Raw genomic sequence first — 17,269 nt, 5'->3', positions numbered from 1 at the left:
GAGCCCGGAAAGCTGAGGCCGGCCGGCACCAGATGGTGCGAGGTCTGGGGGCTCTGCAGGCTGCTACAGGTGGGCATCACCCCAGATGTTGTGGGTTATGAGGGACATTCAAAGCCTCCTGGTCTGCCCTCCTCTCCTGTTCCACAGGCACACCGTCTATCCAGGAGCATCTTCCTTCTGTGCATGGGGCATATGACACACTCTTGTTCCCTCCTTTTCTGATCGCTGCTCTGGGAGTTTCTAAAGACTGAGGAACACACATGGCGGCTGTAGCCACCAGGTCGAGGAGAGCCTCGTGTGAGGATGTGGCATGTTCTTGTGGCTGGAGCATGACCAGGAGCGGAGAAGGAGGACGGGCCAGGGAGCGAGGACCTCCTCCTCGACCAAGGGCATGTGGATGCCCGTTCCCAGAGCAGAGGCCCCAGCCCTGAGGCCGAGCCAGGCTGTGTAAGAGACGTCCAGCCGGGATGGCAGCGGGGCTGGACCGTGGTGGTGATGATTACAGAGCTCACATGATGCAGCGACCCTGTCCTAGCACATGGAAGCGCAGGCCCCGGCAAGGCAGGGGGTTCCCTGCTCACCCAGCAAGTGAGCGGCATACTGGGCAGGGGCAGTAAGCTCTGGAAAGGGGGCCGTGTCACACAGGGGAGAGGCTGCCCGCACCACAGACACCCGGGGAGGGGCAAGCCTCCTGCCCGCGCATCAAGTGCTGGGGGGCACCTACTGTGTGCCCAGTTCAGATCCCAGCCTTGCTGTGAGTCCTGGAGCACGTTACTTAACCTCTTCGTGCCTCGGTTTCTTCGTAAGTAACGCAGGGATTAGATCGGACCTGCCTCGTAGTGTTGCCATGAGGATTAGAGGTTAATGTGTGCAAAGCGCTGGCACAGAGCTGCTGCCAGCCAGGGTAAGTACTTCTCTGACCGCCAGGAGCACCCTTAGCCACGTGCAAGCTCGACTCTGACTTCACAGCTGGCTGCTGTCACTTCCCCCGGGAGGCTTTCCTGGCCCTGCCCTGGATGGGGCCCCTGTGCTGTGATGGAACTTGCTGGATCCTCTCTCTGCCTCCCCTGCCAGGGCTCCACTAGAGGAGGTGTGGGCCCAACGCCCCTGGGGCCCCACCTCTTTCTTCATCCTGGAGGCTTCTCCCGCTGTGGCTTCTCTTTGTTATGCCTCTGTCCTTATCTTTCCTTGACCCCTCTCTTACTCAGTCCCCTCCCTCTCTTTGTTCATCATCTCCTATTTCTCTCTTTCCTTCTCTCTTTCCGGAACTTGAGCAGATCACCTGGCCCTGCCCTTCCCTCCACTTACCGGTGACACCCCGCCCCAGCCTCAGCCGGCCTGTTTGTTCTGTACTTAATCTCTCTTTATTTCTCCATCTCTCCCTCCCTCTCTCTTTCATAGGTTCTCTTCAGCCAACAATCTCACCCATTGCCTCCAAAACCGGATTCTATGTTTATAAGTCCGTGAAGGATCACACCTTTCACTAAGACTCCCTGTGTTTGTGTAAAAGGCAGCTGACCCAGGGCTCCTTCCCAGGGGGTGCTGCCCCCTCCCCCTGGGACCTGGTGCCATCTATCCCTGAGCCCCAGCTTTCTCATCTGGTGAAGGGGGTGATGAGCCCCACTGTGAAGGTTTGTTTTGAGGCCAGAGAGACTCTCCATAACTGGTAGCTGTGATCACCAGGGCCGGGAGATGGTGGGGTTTGGGGGTGTTTTGTTTCCTGTTTATCTCCGGCGGGAGGGGAGGGCGCAGGACGGCACCTGAGGACACAGGTGTGGAAGCTGATTGCCCCAGTGGGACCCCAGACCCAGCTCCTTCACGGCACTTTCATTCTTTCTGCCCTGGAACCCATCTCAGGCTGTTACCCGTGAGGCCTCAGGAACCCAGCTGGCTGGCTGTGTGGCTATGGGCCACTCACTTTCCCTGCCCGGCCCCTTGTCTCCTTCTCCATTTTCTGAGAAGAAAACAGAGGGGCGTCTGGGTGGCTCAACTGGTTAAGCATCCGACTCAATTTCGGCTCAGGTCATGATCTCATGGTTTGTGAGATTGAGTCCCACATCGGGCTCTGTGCTGACAGCACAGAGCCTACTTGGGATTCTCTCTCTCTCTCTCTCTCTCTCTCTCTCTCAAAATAAATGAAAAAACACTAAAAACTAATAATAAATAAATAAATACATAACATGAGAAGAGAACAGATTCACTGTCGCCTCCGAACCCAAGGCCAGATCCCAGGATGAGGCTACTGACAGGTGACTCCATGGTTCTCTGCTCTCTGTCTCCCTCCAGCACGGCCGCCTCGCCACCCCCGCTGCCCCTGCAGCCCACGCACAGCTCCGGGACCGCAGGGCCACCCTTGCACCTCTCAGAGCGGCTTCAGCAGCAGGAAGAGCAGGGGCCCACCGGCAGCTCAGCGCCCCACTGCCTACAGTCTGCCCTGGGCCTCCTCCTTGCCATCCTGGCCAGCATCACAGCCTCCCTCCTTCTGCACACCCTCGGGCCCTCCTGACCTTGGTCACCAGTGCAGAGAAGCCAGAGAAACCACAGGAGGGTCTGCGGCCACACCCCACTGCCCGTGCCACCACCTCCAGGGTGCCCGACACCGTGGGCAGTCCAGACGGGATCCGTTAGAACATTAGAGCTTTATCGTACCCGAGTTACATCTTCTTTTTTGTAGAAGGATCTTAATTTCCCATAGTGCTATGGGGCTCTTTTGTAAAATATGTGTCCATATTAAAAAAGAAAAATGTATTTATTCTACCGATAAAACTATTTTTATGTGGCCTATGTTAACCCTTTAATTAGCCCCAACACCAACCCAGGAAGGGAACCCAGGCTGTCAGGACACCTGCAACCTCATGCAGACCGTGGCTTTTAACCGGCTTGCTCCTAGATCGGCAGAAGCCTCCAGTGCCTCGGCTTGGCTTCTCCCGCCACGGGGTCCTCAGAGAGAGGGGCAGGCAGACAGGCTTAGCTTTTGTGAAGCTGGATTGGGGAGCCAGAGATGTGAACGCCAACGATCCTTCCCTCCCGTGGATGCATCCTAGGGTGGGAAGATACTTTAGGAAAAGAATGCTGCTATTTTGAAAACCCTGAGTGTCTGTGAACTGGCCCTCCAGAGTTCTTGGTAAGTGTTTTGACCAAAGCACAGGAGGAGGGGAGGGATGTTGGCGCTGAGGGAGGTCATCCCCCAGCCCTATGTGTCAAATGGTTACATTGAGATCCAAAGAGAGGAAGGTGGTTGCCCAAGGTCATGCAGCAAGTGGGAGGTCCAGGATGTGAATCCAGACCTCTCTGTTCTGGCATCATTCATCTTCGGTAAGCTTGGCTTACAGAAGAACCTGTTGGAGTCATAGCCAAACAGAGTGAGCTGGGCCAAAGGACAGGAGTGGGCATAGTAGGGACAGGGGCTCTAGGAGTCACATGGTAATAATAACCCTAATGAAGGCCACCATTTATCCAAAGACTGCATCGTAGCAGGCACTTTGCACACTCACTTTATCACTGATCCTCATGCCAGTTCTGTGAAATGTGATTGTCCCCATTTCACAGATGAGGAAACTGAGCCCCTCAAATAGATCAACAGACTTGCTCAAGGTCACTTAGCTGGGACATGGCTCCAGATCAGTGTGATTCAGAAACAATGCTTGTCCCTGGGCCATATTTTGCCATGTTCTCTCTGCACAGAGAAGCTTCAGGGAAGGCAGATCTCACCCAAATGGGCCAGCACAAGCTTCTTGCTCCAGCCAAAGAGACCACTTGGCCACAGTCACTCATGTTGGCCCCTCTGAACAAAGGACTCTAGCAACAGCCTGTGCCACATGTCTCATGCCCCAACTTGTCTTATCTCGGAGACAATGAGAGGCTTTCCTATCAAATGAGAGGCTGTGGGGTGGGGAGTCGGGGAGGCAGAGCAGCCAAATGAGGCAGGCAGGAAACTGAGACTCAGAGAGACTGACCTCCCTCCTCTGCCTCCAAGGCAGTAGCTGAGAAAGCAGAGGACTGAGGTTAGCTGCCTTCCAGCCCTAACTCCTCACAGACTTTGGGAACCTGAGAGCAGAAAGGGCCCCTCATTTGGCAGATAATACCAGTAAAAGTAATATGGAGTCCCAGGTCTGCTGACTCTGAGCCCCGTGCTACACAGCATCACCGCACCGTGGGTTTTCCTGGCAGGCCTGGCATTGGCTGATTAGACCCAATGCCGTTATGCCCAGTCCAGCAGCTGTCTCCCTCCTGAGATGGAATTCTGGGCAGCTTATTGGATGGTCAGAAGTGCCATGAGCATCTAGGCCAGCAGCTAAATTCTTTTCATCTCAGCCCTGGATGGACGTGTTTGAGCTTGAGATCTGGCAGGAGCCCCGAGATCTGCTTCAGAGGGTCCAGCCGGCCCCATGGGCACCACACTATAAACTGAACTTGACCCCAACCAGGGCTGGAGTCCGTTTATCTTTGGCAGAAATGTGACTTCCTATTTCTGAGCGGGAAAGGGCTTAGCTGACTTATAAAGCAGGCACAGAAGGCCTGTTGGACATCAGACAGATCATGCAGAGCACTCTTTGGATGAGATAAGTGTAAAGGAATTAGAAATACATAGGCCAGATTTCCCTCTGTTCAGGGCAGAGTGTGGCATGAGATGCACCGAGATAGAGCTTAAGGTTAATTAAAGATGAAGCATTTAGGTAAACAGTCCAGGTACCTGACTACATGCCCAGATCTGTGCCAGGCACGGGGCCAAAGAGGTAAATTAACACAGTGTGTGACTATCGAGCACACACAGTGCCAGGCTCTGTGCTGGGGCCTAATCTATGCACCTTGCCTGTCCCGGAGGAACTCCTCATCATCGCGATGGAACAAGCAGACCAGTCCTACGTTCCTAGAAGCAACTTTAGAGGTTCTCCTATCTAGGCCCCTGACCACAGACAGACTCAGCCTTCACCTTCCCCAGATCCCTCCTCTGGACAGACTGGGAGATTCCAAACTTTCCCTCAAGCAAGCACTCAAGTGTTTAGAGAAAGATGGATGGCGGCAGAAGGGTAGGCGGGCTGATTAGGTAGGCATGTGCTAACGGGACAGGCCAGAGCCCATGTCGACCCGACATCTACAGCCTAAGTTCACTGATCCCTGAGGCCCACCCACCAGCCAGGGTTTGAAATGAACTGAGCTTGCTGACTTATGTCCCAGAAGACCTGAGGCGTCTGTGGAAATCCGCTTAGCTGGGGCACTGGAATTCTCTCATCCTGAGCCAGGGAACCACCACTCCATCAGTAGCCACTTACACACTTTGCACGATCGGTCCACCACTGCTGACATTTTTTTCCGGCACGTTCTACGTGTCTAGCCTCATAAAGTCCCCTGTTGCTCTGAGAGCATCTGTGTACCTTTCTTACGGCTTTTGTGTTTGACCTTCAGGTGGCAGAGAAGATGGAAGGACTGAGACCCAGTGGGTTAAGTGACCTGTCTGGGGTTAGGCAGCATGTTAGTGGTGGCCCTAGGTCCCCTGTGTCTCAGGAAAACTGACCAAATGACCCAGGGGCGTACGGGGAGCTGTCAGCATGGCCATGCACTTCTGGTTTTCCTCCAGGCTGCTCTGGTGCACCAGCAGCCAGGTGAAGGCAGGGAGAATGGAGACGTTAGGCTGCCAGGAGCTGCAAAGGGCCACCAAGGGCCCCTCCAGCACTGAGATTCAAAGATCTGGAGTCTATGAAGCGTGGAAACTTGCACTGACTGGAAAGTTTACCTTTGCACCAAATAACCATGAGCTGATTTTTCTCATATGAAATGCTCTGTCATCTCCTGCCTAGCCTCAGCTAGACTTGGGCAAGCCTCAGGGCTCAGGACCCTTGTTCTGCCTGCCCAGTCTCCAGCCCGGTGCCGTTGTCACAATGGATCCCAAAGAACAGTCCTCCACCACAAGGAAAGTTTGTGAAAACCACCTGGAAGGCCAAGAGAAGTTCCACCTGGGCATTGCAGCTTTGATGGTATCCTGTGTGGTGAGAACAGAACTGGGGCTGGTGATAGCGAGTGTGGGGTAAGAACGGAAGCCCTCGGCCTGGCCTTCCAGACCCTCTGTGATCAGACCCTGCTGACTCTGCCAGCCATCCTATTTGTCATTTCTAGAATAGACAGATGTTTCCTGGACCTGGAAACTCCCTTATCTTTCCCCAGATCCTCATTTTTTGACGATTAACTCAGATAGCACTTCCTCCAGGAAGCCCCCTGTGATTCTTCTGTGTTTTTTTCACATCTATCACAACACCCACTGATCAGTGTTGAAACTGTGTAATAGTGTACCTGCTCTCCTATCAGACTGTGAGCTCCCTGACGGCAGGGGTCACATAAATTCATCTTTGTATCCTCGTCTGACATGAAGGGGGCACTCAGGAGATGTGTAGAAAAAGAAGGAGGATGAAAGGAATGAAGAGAGGAAAGGAGAGAGACGGACCTTAGCTCTGCTAGAGGAATAATCTCTACAAAGCCAAAGCTGTCCCCTGCAGGTGGTGAGTTTCCTGTCAGAAGAGGTGTGAGCAGGGCAGTAGGCCCGCTGGCTGGAGATGTGGCATGAGAGCTGAAGTCTTGGCAAGAGACTGGTGTAGATGACATTGAGGGTCCCTCCTGGCTCTGTAATGCTCAGGTTCTTTGAACATTGTTATTTTTCCAAAAATTAATCTAAGCAGCCAAAAATATCACCCGGGCTGGCCGTCTAAACCAGTAGGGTTCAGGAATCAGTCCAGCCTCACACCCCCGTTCTTCAGCAGCCCAGCCAGGCCTGACGTGAATTGGCAGGCCTGCCTGCTACCCTAAGGCAGGGGGGCTGCGGGTGGTGGGGGAGGGCTGGACTGGAACCCAGGGCCCCTGACCCCAGCCGGGAGCTGCTTCCCTCCCTGCTCTCGAGCATGTGGGGAGGGAAGAGATGGGCCGTGAGGACTGATTGACCCCCTACCTGGCCCTTTCTGGGGAGCATCAACCCACCCTCGGATCTCCCCATCCTTTATCCAAACGTTGGCTCTTCCTCTCCAGAGGTGCTCTGGATACTCCTTCACGTTGCTGGGTGACCTTGGGCAAGTCTCTGCTCCTTTCTGAGCCTCCATTTCCTCATCTGTTAAATGGAGACCTAGTTTCCTGCCTGTGCTGTTCTAGCACGCAGGAGTGCTGTGTGCAATTTCATGAAGGTGAGGTGCCACTGCCCTTTTGGCTCAGCGATCGGCTTTCCTCCCAGGCCCCACAGGCTGCTTTGGGATTGGGACTACGTCACAGGCAGGAAAGGTGGTGGAGTAGCGTGCCGTAAGGGTTGCTCCGTCGCCAGACCCGCTGCAGGCAAAGTGGGCTTTGGATGGGACCCGAGTCTCAGACATTTCCGGCGAGGCTGTGGGACGTCTTCGGCCCCAGTGGCTGGGGCAGCAGGGCCTGACTCCTGGCCAAGGGAGGTCCCAGCTCAGAGGAGAGGCAGACAGAACTCCTGCCCCATTCCCGGGCCTCAAAGAGATTGCAGAAGGTCCCCTGCTGACTCATTATGTGACACAAGCTTCAGCTCTTAATTGTATTTGAAAGATACTGGTGATGTTGTTCTTGTAACCACCTCTTCCCCTCACCTCTGTGATTTATCATGAAGAGTCCTTTAAGAATACAGAAGACAAAGAAAGATGCTATTAATGTTATTTTGCCAAAAATATTTTTGTAGCATAATATATTAATAAAAGACATTATGAACTCCGCGGAATGGTGTCTCTGTGTGCTGGTGGCTCCCCTTCTCCTGCCAGGGAACATCTGGGGAAATCACCTCTGGAGGTCCAAGACCGGAGGCAGTGGTTTGGAGGAGCTAGAACGGGCCCATTTTCCATACAAAAACTTGGGCAGATTCTGGGAGGGTGGCGTGGGCAGGGGTCCAGTGACTGGAGAGGCCTCAGGCCAAGTGGGATCCAGATAGCCCTGTCCAGCCAGAATGAGCTGCCCACGGGGCCAGGGAAAGAGTTGCCCATGTGAGCCACAAAGCTGGGATCTGGGGTTCACCCTCAGGGCCCCCTTTCCCTCACTCCCTCACTCACCAAGACCAACCGATTCTTCCTTATTCACCTTCCCCCTCTTTCCACCCCCACTGCTCCACCCCAGCCCAGGCGTCCTCGCCCTCTCCTGAACCACTGCCACCTACAGCTGTGCCCCGCAGTCCCCTCCCCCTCCCGCCAGGCCCTCTGTGACCTGGCCCCTTCCCGGCATGAAGCATCTCTACCGTGAAGTTCTCAGTTTTCCGATTCCTTTCCTAGTATTCAACACTCCCATTACTGCCTCCCTCCATGTTTCCTAAATTCATCCTAGCCTTCACCACTCCTCGTCTTCACACATGCTGTTCCCCGGCACTGACCATCCCTCCGCACCTCCCCCGCTCCTTGCTCATTGCTCTGTGGAGCTCCTACACATCCTGCGTGGCCCAGCCCTGGTGGTGTCCACTCCAGGAGGCCTAGGCTCTTGAGCGGAGGTAGCCACTCCTCCCCCTCCCCCACCCTGTTCCCACAGCACCTGCTCCCTGTGCACCTGGCTTGTGCTCAAATGACACGATGTGCCTGCCCTTCCCCTCCCCTTCCTGGGCCAGGACCGTGGCTGTTCATCTCTGAGTTCTCAGCCCCGAGCACAGGACTTGACAGCTAGTGGGTACCCGTGGAAGAACGGTGGAGTCAAGGAGGAAGGAGAGGAAGAAGAACGGGAGGGAAAACCGATTAAAAGCCTCCTTTTCTATTACAACCGACGCCATAGTTCAAGCATCAGCGGGCTGGGCTCTCCACACGGTGCTCCTGCACAAGTTCCCGGAGGGAAGACCTCACCCCTGGACCTTGGGAGAGGGGGCAAGTCCTGAGACGCTGGGAGCGGGAGAAGCCTCCCCGTGTTCTGAAACCACAGGGCCTTCACCAGAGGTGGTTCGCTGGCCGTGGTCGACACGTTCTCGCTGGCTCCTACCAAGAGTTACACGGACCGGCCGTGTGGGACCCGCCTCCAGAAAAAGGTAATACAGACGATACGGCCGGAGCTAACGCGTAGCGTGCATTTATGATGCACAAACAGTGTTCTAGACATTCACGAGCCTGAAACCGTTTCTTTCTCACGACTACTCCCCGCTGTCTCTATTTTACAGATGAAGGAGTTGGGACGCAGAGAGCTTAACCTGACCACAATCACATAGCTTGTAAATGCTGGAGCCAGACTGGAGCGCCAAGGAGTCAAGCCCCAAGACTATCGTGTTCGCTTTCACTCGGCTGTGCTGAGCTGCCACGTGTGGGCTCGGCCCATGAGGAGGGCGAGGGGGTGTCTGCGTCCCCATCGCACAGGCCAGGTGGGCTAGGTCGGGACCCATCTGTGGCCCCGTGCAACGAGCCTCTTTCTCGTCGTGGAGGCCGGCAAGACCTCCGTCCCACCCACCCGACTCTGGATGGAGGTGCACGAAGGGGCCTCGCCTGCTCCTTGCCCCGCGCCGCCACACTGGTCTGCGAGGTTGATACCAGTGGTCTGAGAAGTCCTGCTGTGGCCTGTGACCCCCATGTCCTCTGGCCCTCACACACCAGCTGCTTTCATGAAATGAAGCTCCTGCCTCTACCTGCCTCGAAGCCCAGTGGGAGAGTGAGCCCTTGCCCTTCCTTGGGAGACATAGTCCTCACGTGAAGTGCTCCCTGCAGGACAAGCTGTGGCCAGGAACAGGGTCTCAGAAACAATGGAATGGGTGACTAAGGGGACAAGCAGGTGGCAAGAGGGAACACTCAAGTGTTTGTACGCAGTACACTCGAGGGTCTGCGCTTCCTAACCTGGGAGCCCCAACGCCCCCTCCTGCCCTGACAGACCGAGTCCCTTGCTCCGAGCTGGCTCCCGCTGAGGTGCTCTACTGGAGAGAACCAGGCTGCTCGGTCTCATATTCGAGGGTTGGATGCAGGGGAACCCTGTCTCAGCCCCAAATCTCTGCAGAGCCGCTCCAGACAGGAGGCTTCTCTGTACAGATACAAAACTCAGAGCTGAGCCCGTGGGGGAAGCCGCGGGAAGTTTCCAGCTCCCAGGAGCTGTCCCTAGCGGCCCATACATCCTGTCCTCCACACCCCACCCCACAACCAGGTCACAGTGCTGAGGAGGTAGTAAGTTCTCTGGCACGGGAGGTGTGTGACGGGGTAACTCTCAATGGAGAAGAGATTCCCACCGCAGCGTAGAGGCTGGCCAAGGCCGTCTCTATCTCCCTCTCCTCTACCTGTCCCTGTTGCTGTCTCGCACCTACCTCCGTGCCCTCACTCCTTATCCATCTTTCTATTCCTTGATGCCTTCCTTCCCACCCCTGAACGTCTGCAGCCCTGCCACCAAACCTTTCAGCTGCACCGTCAGACAGTACCCTGCCCGCCCCCCGCACCCCTGCAATGAGGACCACAGCCTCGGCTCTGCCGTGGTCTGCTTGTGTGGCCTTGGGCGAGCTCTGCCCCTCCCCGGACCTCAGTCTCCTCTTTTGCATGGAAGGAGGAGCAACTTGTGTTCACTAAATCCCTCTGAGAAAGAGCAACACCTCTGGAAGACTGCCTCACGGGGGTTTGAGGTAGAAAGGAAAACTACGCCTCCCCCTTTCACAGGAGGGGGAGGGAAGATACTCCTTATGCTCAAGGGAGGAGTTTCATCATTTTGTTCCTGAAAAGGCGGGCAAGGGAAAGCAGGAATGGAGAGAAGGAAGGAGGAGGGGCGAGGAGTGAGGAGGATGGAGAGGCACCGAGGGCGGTGGGAACAAGGCCTTCCCACTGGGGAGAAAACCTGCAGATGGCGGTCGTTTTCCTGGCTGCCGTGGGAACCCCAGCTCCATCTGCCCTGCCAATCTCCAGAGCATTCCCCGCCACTTGTAAAGATCTGGGATGGGGAGAACCACAGAAGGGGGCTGATTTCATGGCCAAGTTGGCATGGTGTGAGGCAGATGTGGCAAGGTCAACGACAGGGAGCTGGAGACCAAGAAGGGCACAGGAGTGAGAGCCCCCGGGAATTCAGGGACTCCAGGAGGGCTTGGACCTCAGCCACAGAGCTGGGTGTCCAGGATGATCCTAACCAGGCATGCTGGAGCAGGAATGCCTGAGCCACATCCGGGTTACAGGTAGACAGAAAAACTAAGCGTAGACGGGCCATGGGCTTCCGTGGGCTAAGGGGTATGGGAGCTCCAGGGTTCCCTGAGCCAGGCAGGAAAGCCTCCCCGACATTACTACTTCCAGGCCTGCCACAGCAGAGAGCGCACCCTGACCTGGCTGACCGGGGCCGGGCCGGGCTCCGTGGGGCCAGGCGAGCTGGGCCGGCCCCTGTTACAGCACCGTAAAAAGAGATTATTTTCAGAAAATATTCATAAAACCTTTTTCATGTTGGTTCTGGGCTACAAACAGTTCTTGTGTTTTCTTTTTTCATATTTTCCATTTCTTCCTCCCTGATCAGTCACAAGAAAAGAATGATAACATCTCTGACCTGGACACACCAGCCCCCAGGCAAGCGCCCGAAGGACACTTCTTAACTCTCATCCTCCTGTCTTCCCCGAGACTCTGGAAGGATGGAAGGGGCTGAAGGGGGTGGCAATAAGGGGTGGGGGGAGGGGGGAGGGAGGAACTGGGGAAGAAAAGGAACAATACACAGAAAGACGGGGTGAGGATCCAGAGAAGGAGCCAGGGACTGAGGAGAGAGAGACCGACGGTCCTGGAGAGGTGGAATGGGGAGAAGGAACGAGCAGTCAGAGAGAAGGTCAAGGCAGAGGGTCAGGCCCACCGGACTGGGAACACATCAGGTTCTCCAAAGAGCCTGGGACCTGGGACAGAGGCTGGGATGGGGCGAGAGTTGGGGAGCAGGATGCAGGGACCCCTAGGGGAAGGCCCTGGGAGCAAGCCCTCTACTCCTCCTGGGGAAACTTGACAACACGAACTGCTTCCAGGGCCTGCCTGGCTCTCCAGACTCAGTAGAACAGCCCCTCACTCTTCATCCCCTGTCCCTCTCCCCACCAGGACTGTCCAGGCTCAGCCTGGGGTATGGCTGGTCATCAGGGAGCCGGGGGCCTGGCCCCAGGCATCGCCTTCCCCTCTCAGTGTCTTTTTCCCCATCTCTTTAATGAGGATACTAAAATTGCTTCTGACACAGGTTACAGTGAGGTTTTAATGAGATGGTGCAGGTAAAAATGCTTTGGAAACCAAGGCCCAACACACAGGTTAACTGTGATTGCCACTCAGGCGGGCAGCAGAGATCAGCCCGCAAGAAGCCGGGGGCCTGCAGATGTCTCAGCGTGCACGGGAGCAGGGTGCAAGGCGGCAGCTGGGGACGATATGGCCAGAGAGATGAGCCAGGGCAGGCCCGGACCACTTGCTGCGTGCATCTAGGAATTGGTACAGTATCAGGGAGCCAATGGGAGCCAGCGGTCAGCTGTGTGACCCTAAGCACGTCCCTGGAGCTCTCTGGTGTGCGGTCGCCCAAGGATTCGGTGAGCTAACTCATGCAGGGTGCTGAGAGCCATGTCTGCCACAAAAAAGTCAGGGCATGCCAGCATTATCGTCTTTGATGGATCTGTGGCCTTGCTAACCACCCTGGCTTCCCTGTGAGGTGGTAGGGGTGGGTGGGTCCTGGCCTAGGGCGAGATAGGAAGAGGGGCAGAGAAGGAGGGGGGCCGGCTCTCAGGAGCTGATTCTCACACCGCAGTCTATGCCTGAGACTGGTCCCGCGCCTGAGTTCTCAGGAGAGGTGGGGGTGGAGGAGACGAACAGTGCATCCCTGGGGACCTAACTGAAAGGACCCACTGGCTTCGGACCTAGAGTGTGCAGGGAAGGTTGTGGCGGGAGGCTGGGCTCGGGCGGTGGCTGGGGTCTGGTGTGAGAGGCTGTCACCTGCCAGCTGTGGCACTGGACTTTGCCCTGGGGTCAGCAGGCCACCCAGGAAGCTTTAGCACCAAGTGGCACGAAATTGTGTAAAAGCCTGATGCCCTGGGCCTAATCTCATCCTCCCACTGAGTCCCAGTTTTCCCATCAGCAGCATGCGAGAGGATAGCCCTGATGCCACAGAGTTACCATGAGGGCCTAGGATATGTCAGTATAGAAAGGGACATTATAAAATATTTGTAATAAAATGGGACATTGAACCTGGAAGGGCTAAGAAACCCTGCTCTACGTATTTCTTTCACCCATGAAAAATGAGAAGTCCTGAGAGATTGTGCCAGATCCTAGGATCTTCAGCTAGCATCCTTTTACCTTATTTTCTACTCCAGCCTTTTCTGCCTCATTTTCCAAAAGAGAGTAGCACCCTTCAAGGAGTAGGGAGGTAGAGTGATACGTTGCAAAGAGCAACGGGCCTGAGCCCAAGACTCTCTTTGGCTGCTTACTGGTCACCTTTCATCAGGCGTGTCCCTTAACCTTCATTCTTATTTGCCTCGTCCCGGAAATGGGGATGAAGATAACTTACTTTGTAGCCTGTAACGGTGACTGAGACAACGGGTCAGAAGTGCTTCATTTCTGCAAAGGCAACATCAATGCGCGTTATTATGAGGGTTGAAAGAGGAAAGGGGCGTGTGCCCTGAACTTCCACCATCCCCCAGTCTTCACTCAGGGACCCCAAGGGGTGTAAGTGGGAGATTATGCCTAATTCAAGCCCCAAAGTGGGTTTCAGTCCTGCTCTGCCATGGACCTGATCGTAACATTAGGCCAATGACACCCCCTTCTTGAAGTTCAGTTTCCCCATGTGAAAAAAAGCAGAACTTAGAGTAGATGATCTTTAAAGAGTCCCCTAGCTTTTCTAGGCTAGAACGTCAAGATCTTCCTCCACCCTCCAACCTCTCAACTCAGCTCCTCGGCTTTGAAACACCTGCTCTAAAGCGTTGGTTTGGGCCACATGCTAAAGCTCACCGACTTGCTGCCACCATTAGCGGTTTGCAGCCCAGCAGCCTGACTGACTTATAGAAGGGCCATTGACTTCTCCAGGGCGCAGGAGCTCCAGCTCCACATCGATCAAATCCAAAATGTGCAGTAGGGATTTCCAAGCCGTACTACAGACCCCAGACCTCCCTCAGCCCCGCATCCCTAAGACCACCTCCTAGCTAACAGCCTTCGCCTGACCCCAGATGCCTCCTCTAGCACCTCAGACACATTCGAGCAGAGCCCATCTTTAAACAGAGGTCCAAAGGCACGCCCAGGTATGTGGTGGCTTGTGGCATGGAGAAAAGGCTCACGGGTGTTTAAAATGGGGGCAGGGAGAGCAGCCATGGGAGGGTGAGAAGGAGCCACCGGGGAGGATTTTCCCAGAGAGATGGATATGGACTTCTGCTGGCTGCGTGCCTGTTGGGAAAGATGCGGACATGTGGTAGAGGAGGCGTCTGGGCCGGGCAAAGGCCATTAGCTAGAAGGCGGTCTTAGGGCATGTGGGGCTGAGGGAAGTCAGGGGCCTGAAGCCCTGACTCTTTGGAAGTCCTACTGTGGATTTGGGGTTTGATCAACGACTGTCACTAAAAGTCTTTTGTTCAAGAAGATGGAAAAAAGTTTTGTCTCTCTGGGCTACTGAGGCTCCTGAGGAATGCAGGGGGTGTAGCGGGGCCAGGAAATTCAGGAGGCACGGAGGGCTGAGCCAACTCTCCTAGCGGGCCCGGGCCCGTCAGCCAGAGCAGGAAAGAGAAACAAACACGGGCCGCCGGATCTGGAGCAGGCACGAAGCCCCCACTGAAGGAACCCTGAATGTCCAGGCTCGGCCTCCATCTGCGGGGGGCTGCCTGCTAACGGGCACACAGGCTGCCAGCTAAGACCCGTGTGAGAAGTTCCTCCAGGGAACTGATCGTCCCCCACCCCTTCAAGCACTCCTGCTCCCAGGCTTCCCAGGAACGCAGGCCTAGGAGAAGAGGTGCTTTGCCTGCTGTGGTTTATGCGCCATGAAGCCACTCCCTCCTTCTCAGAGACAGCTGCCCAGCCCGCTCTGGCTCCAATATAGCACTTCCCTTTCAGCTTTTGAATTTCAAAGCAAACCTGACTGCAAACAGATGGATGGGGTCATAAAAATCCCCCAAGCAGGGAGCAAAGAGGCTTGTGGTTGTAAAAGAGAGGCTCCTTTGGAAGAACATGTCCCTGCACCCATGCTGGGTTCCTGCCTCTCCAGGCGCCCGCATCCTGCTTGCTGCAAACACACCAGGCACGTCCTCTTCGCCTTCACCTATCCCAATTCCACCCGGCTTTCAAGGCTCAGCACCAGCCCAGCGTTTCCCAGGCAACCTTCTACTACCTCCTCTCCCAGACCCTTAACCTTTGCATCCACCAGCCAGCAGACTGCTCTTGCCTTTGAGCTCCTAAGGTACTGACTCCCTGTACTCCTTCACCTACTCCATACATCTTGGCACTGCTGGCAATTTTTGTTTACATATCTTATCTCTCAAAATAGATCCGAGGCCGAAGATCAGAAAACACCTTACCCTTCATGACTAATCCAGTGTTGGGCGCGAGATTGATGCTGAAGCGACGCTAACTGGATGCTTTTCGTGAAAACGCAACTTTACATAGCTTAAATAATAGTGGAAAGAAAATGGAGGGAGTCAGTATTACCAAAGCGGCTGCTGTGGGGACTTATTATGATGCAACACAGGAAGTGTCATTCTACTGAGCACTGGGGGACCCATTTCCAGGGTGCACTCCAAGTAGGAAGTGACTTCATTCAAAGAGATGCCCCATTATGTCCAGAGTGAAGAGAGTCATTGGCAGAGGGAACAAAGACAGGACAAAGGGCAAGGAGGTCACGGAGTAACGTGAGTGGTGGGACTCATGCAGGCTTTGGAATCACACAAGCCTGGGTTAAATCCCAGTTCTGCTATTTACAAACTATTTGACCCTGTGCAAATGACTCAAACTCTGTGAACTTCGGTTTTGTTACCTGTAAATGGGAGCGATAATAACACCTATTCTGTAGGATCCGTTGTCAGGAGTAAATAAGATAATGGCGCTCAAGATTGGCTAAGTGTCATCAAAGAGAGCCCTGCAGGCCAGGCAGATGGTGGCAGGGAGCCATCTCTGGACTAGCAAGACGAACTGACATCCAATCTAGTTGGAGGAAGTGAGACGACTCCTCAGAAATTCAGATGTTGTTCCCGTTTACTGAAAGCTTGCTATGTGCCACCTGACTTGTAAAGAATAGTTCGATCTTCACACTGCCCTTGAAAATGATCATAATGCCACCCAGAGGGCACTGATGTCCTCTTTTTCTTCATCTCACCTTCCTGCCCAGCCTAGCAGAGGCCACTGGCAGCCTCCAGTGAGGGGAAGACATCACAGGGCTTACTCTGAGCTGAACGGAGCTGAGCGGGAGACAAACATCTCGAATTTGGTGAGAAATTTAGATTGATTTTGATCAGGGGAGAGTTTGTAATACAGGAAAAGGAGATTCTTCCAACACCAGATACTGACAGGAAAGCTGTTGGATCCACACAGGACATGATCCAGGGATGGTAAGGGACCATATAACCAGCTGAAGGGAATGGTTGGGGAAAGAAATTAAAGTTGTTCTCTCTTTGTACCCCACCGAGTCCAACCAGATCAATCAGAAGGTTATATTTGGCAACCGGGCCAGTGGGGTTGGCCACGTAAGCAGCCATCAGTCAGGAAAGGTGAACAAGAATCCAAACCAGACCAGCATGGGGATTCTGCTCCCAGCTGCCTCAGTCACCATTCTCACATAATCACTGATGTGGTGCTTCAGAACAATTAAACCCAATTATGATTGTGTTAAGTACATAGTAGGCTGTGTATAATTTCATTCCAGGGTAAGGCTCAAACTCTCTCAAAATGGAAGTCCAAGTTATATTAAAAAAAAAAAAAAAAAAAAAAGCCTGAAGATTTTGTTGTGTGGATACATCTGAACAGGGTAGTTTGTCAGAGTCCGGATTCTGAGGCCAGAGAGAACCAGGGCATCATCTAGTGGGCACCACCACGTGGCAAAACATCTGCTCAAAGGACTCTCCACATGAGATCCTTGAAAATGGCTCCTCTTGGGCTTAAAATGAGATCTTGATTCACCACTGTGGCACTCAACTTCCTGTCTCACATGGAAAAGGCCAGTATCAACCACGGACAACCACTCTCTTGGGGCCCTTATTTTCCGGGCGTGCCCATGCAGGGTGCTGCTGTGACTCATGCGCTCTGCCTGCCCATGGCTCTGAGGTGTCAGCGTTACGGGCCCTGATATATAGACATGGACACTGAGGTTTGGAAAGATCAGGGACCTTTCCCAGGACCTCACGACTGAAAAGTGGCTACAAGAATGAGAATTAAGCCCCATAAGACTCTAA

The 17,269-nt window shown here is 54.4% G+C and overlaps 1 protein-coding gene and 1 long non-coding RNA gene across 3 annotated transcripts in view; one reads left to right on the top strand and one right to left on the bottom strand.

The window, feature by feature from the left end:
• The window catches only part of TRABD2B (TraB domain containing 2B), a 211,861-nt gene extending 209,078 nt beyond the window's left edge, over positions 1-2,783 (top strand). The window contains exons 1-2 of one of the 2 annotated variants that reach the window (XR_006221386.1): positions 26-588; positions 2,287-2,375. Coding sequence is in view for 1 of the 2 variants with exons in the window: in XM_042997048.1 (XP_042852982.1) it covers positions 2,287-2,506 (220 nt within the window). In the remaining variant the exon portion in view is untranslated. Of the gene's footprint in view, positions 1-25; positions 589-2,286 lie in introns of those variants that run through there. The other variant, XM_042997048.1, reaches the window with a different exon arrangement.
• On the bottom strand, positions 2,731-15,513 carry LOC122241319. The gene is made up of 4 exons (XR_006221388.1): positions 15,404-15,513; positions 13,417-13,466; positions 7,587-7,610; positions 2,731-3,040 (listed from the first exon to the last, which is right to left on the bottom strand). It is a non-coding gene; the product is annotated as an uncharacterized LOC122241319 (long non-coding RNA).
• Positions 15,514-17,269: the final 1,756 nt, after the last annotated feature.

Source organism: Panthera tigris, chromosome C1 (genome assembly GCF_018350195.1).
Source record: "Panthera tigris isolate Pti1 chromosome C1, P.tigris_Pti1_mat1.1, whole genome shotgun sequence".
Taxonomy (NCBI): Eukaryota; Metazoa; Chordata; class Mammalia; order Carnivora; family Felidae; genus Panthera; species Panthera tigris.
This window is presented reverse-complemented; position numbering and strand designations above follow the sequence as displayed.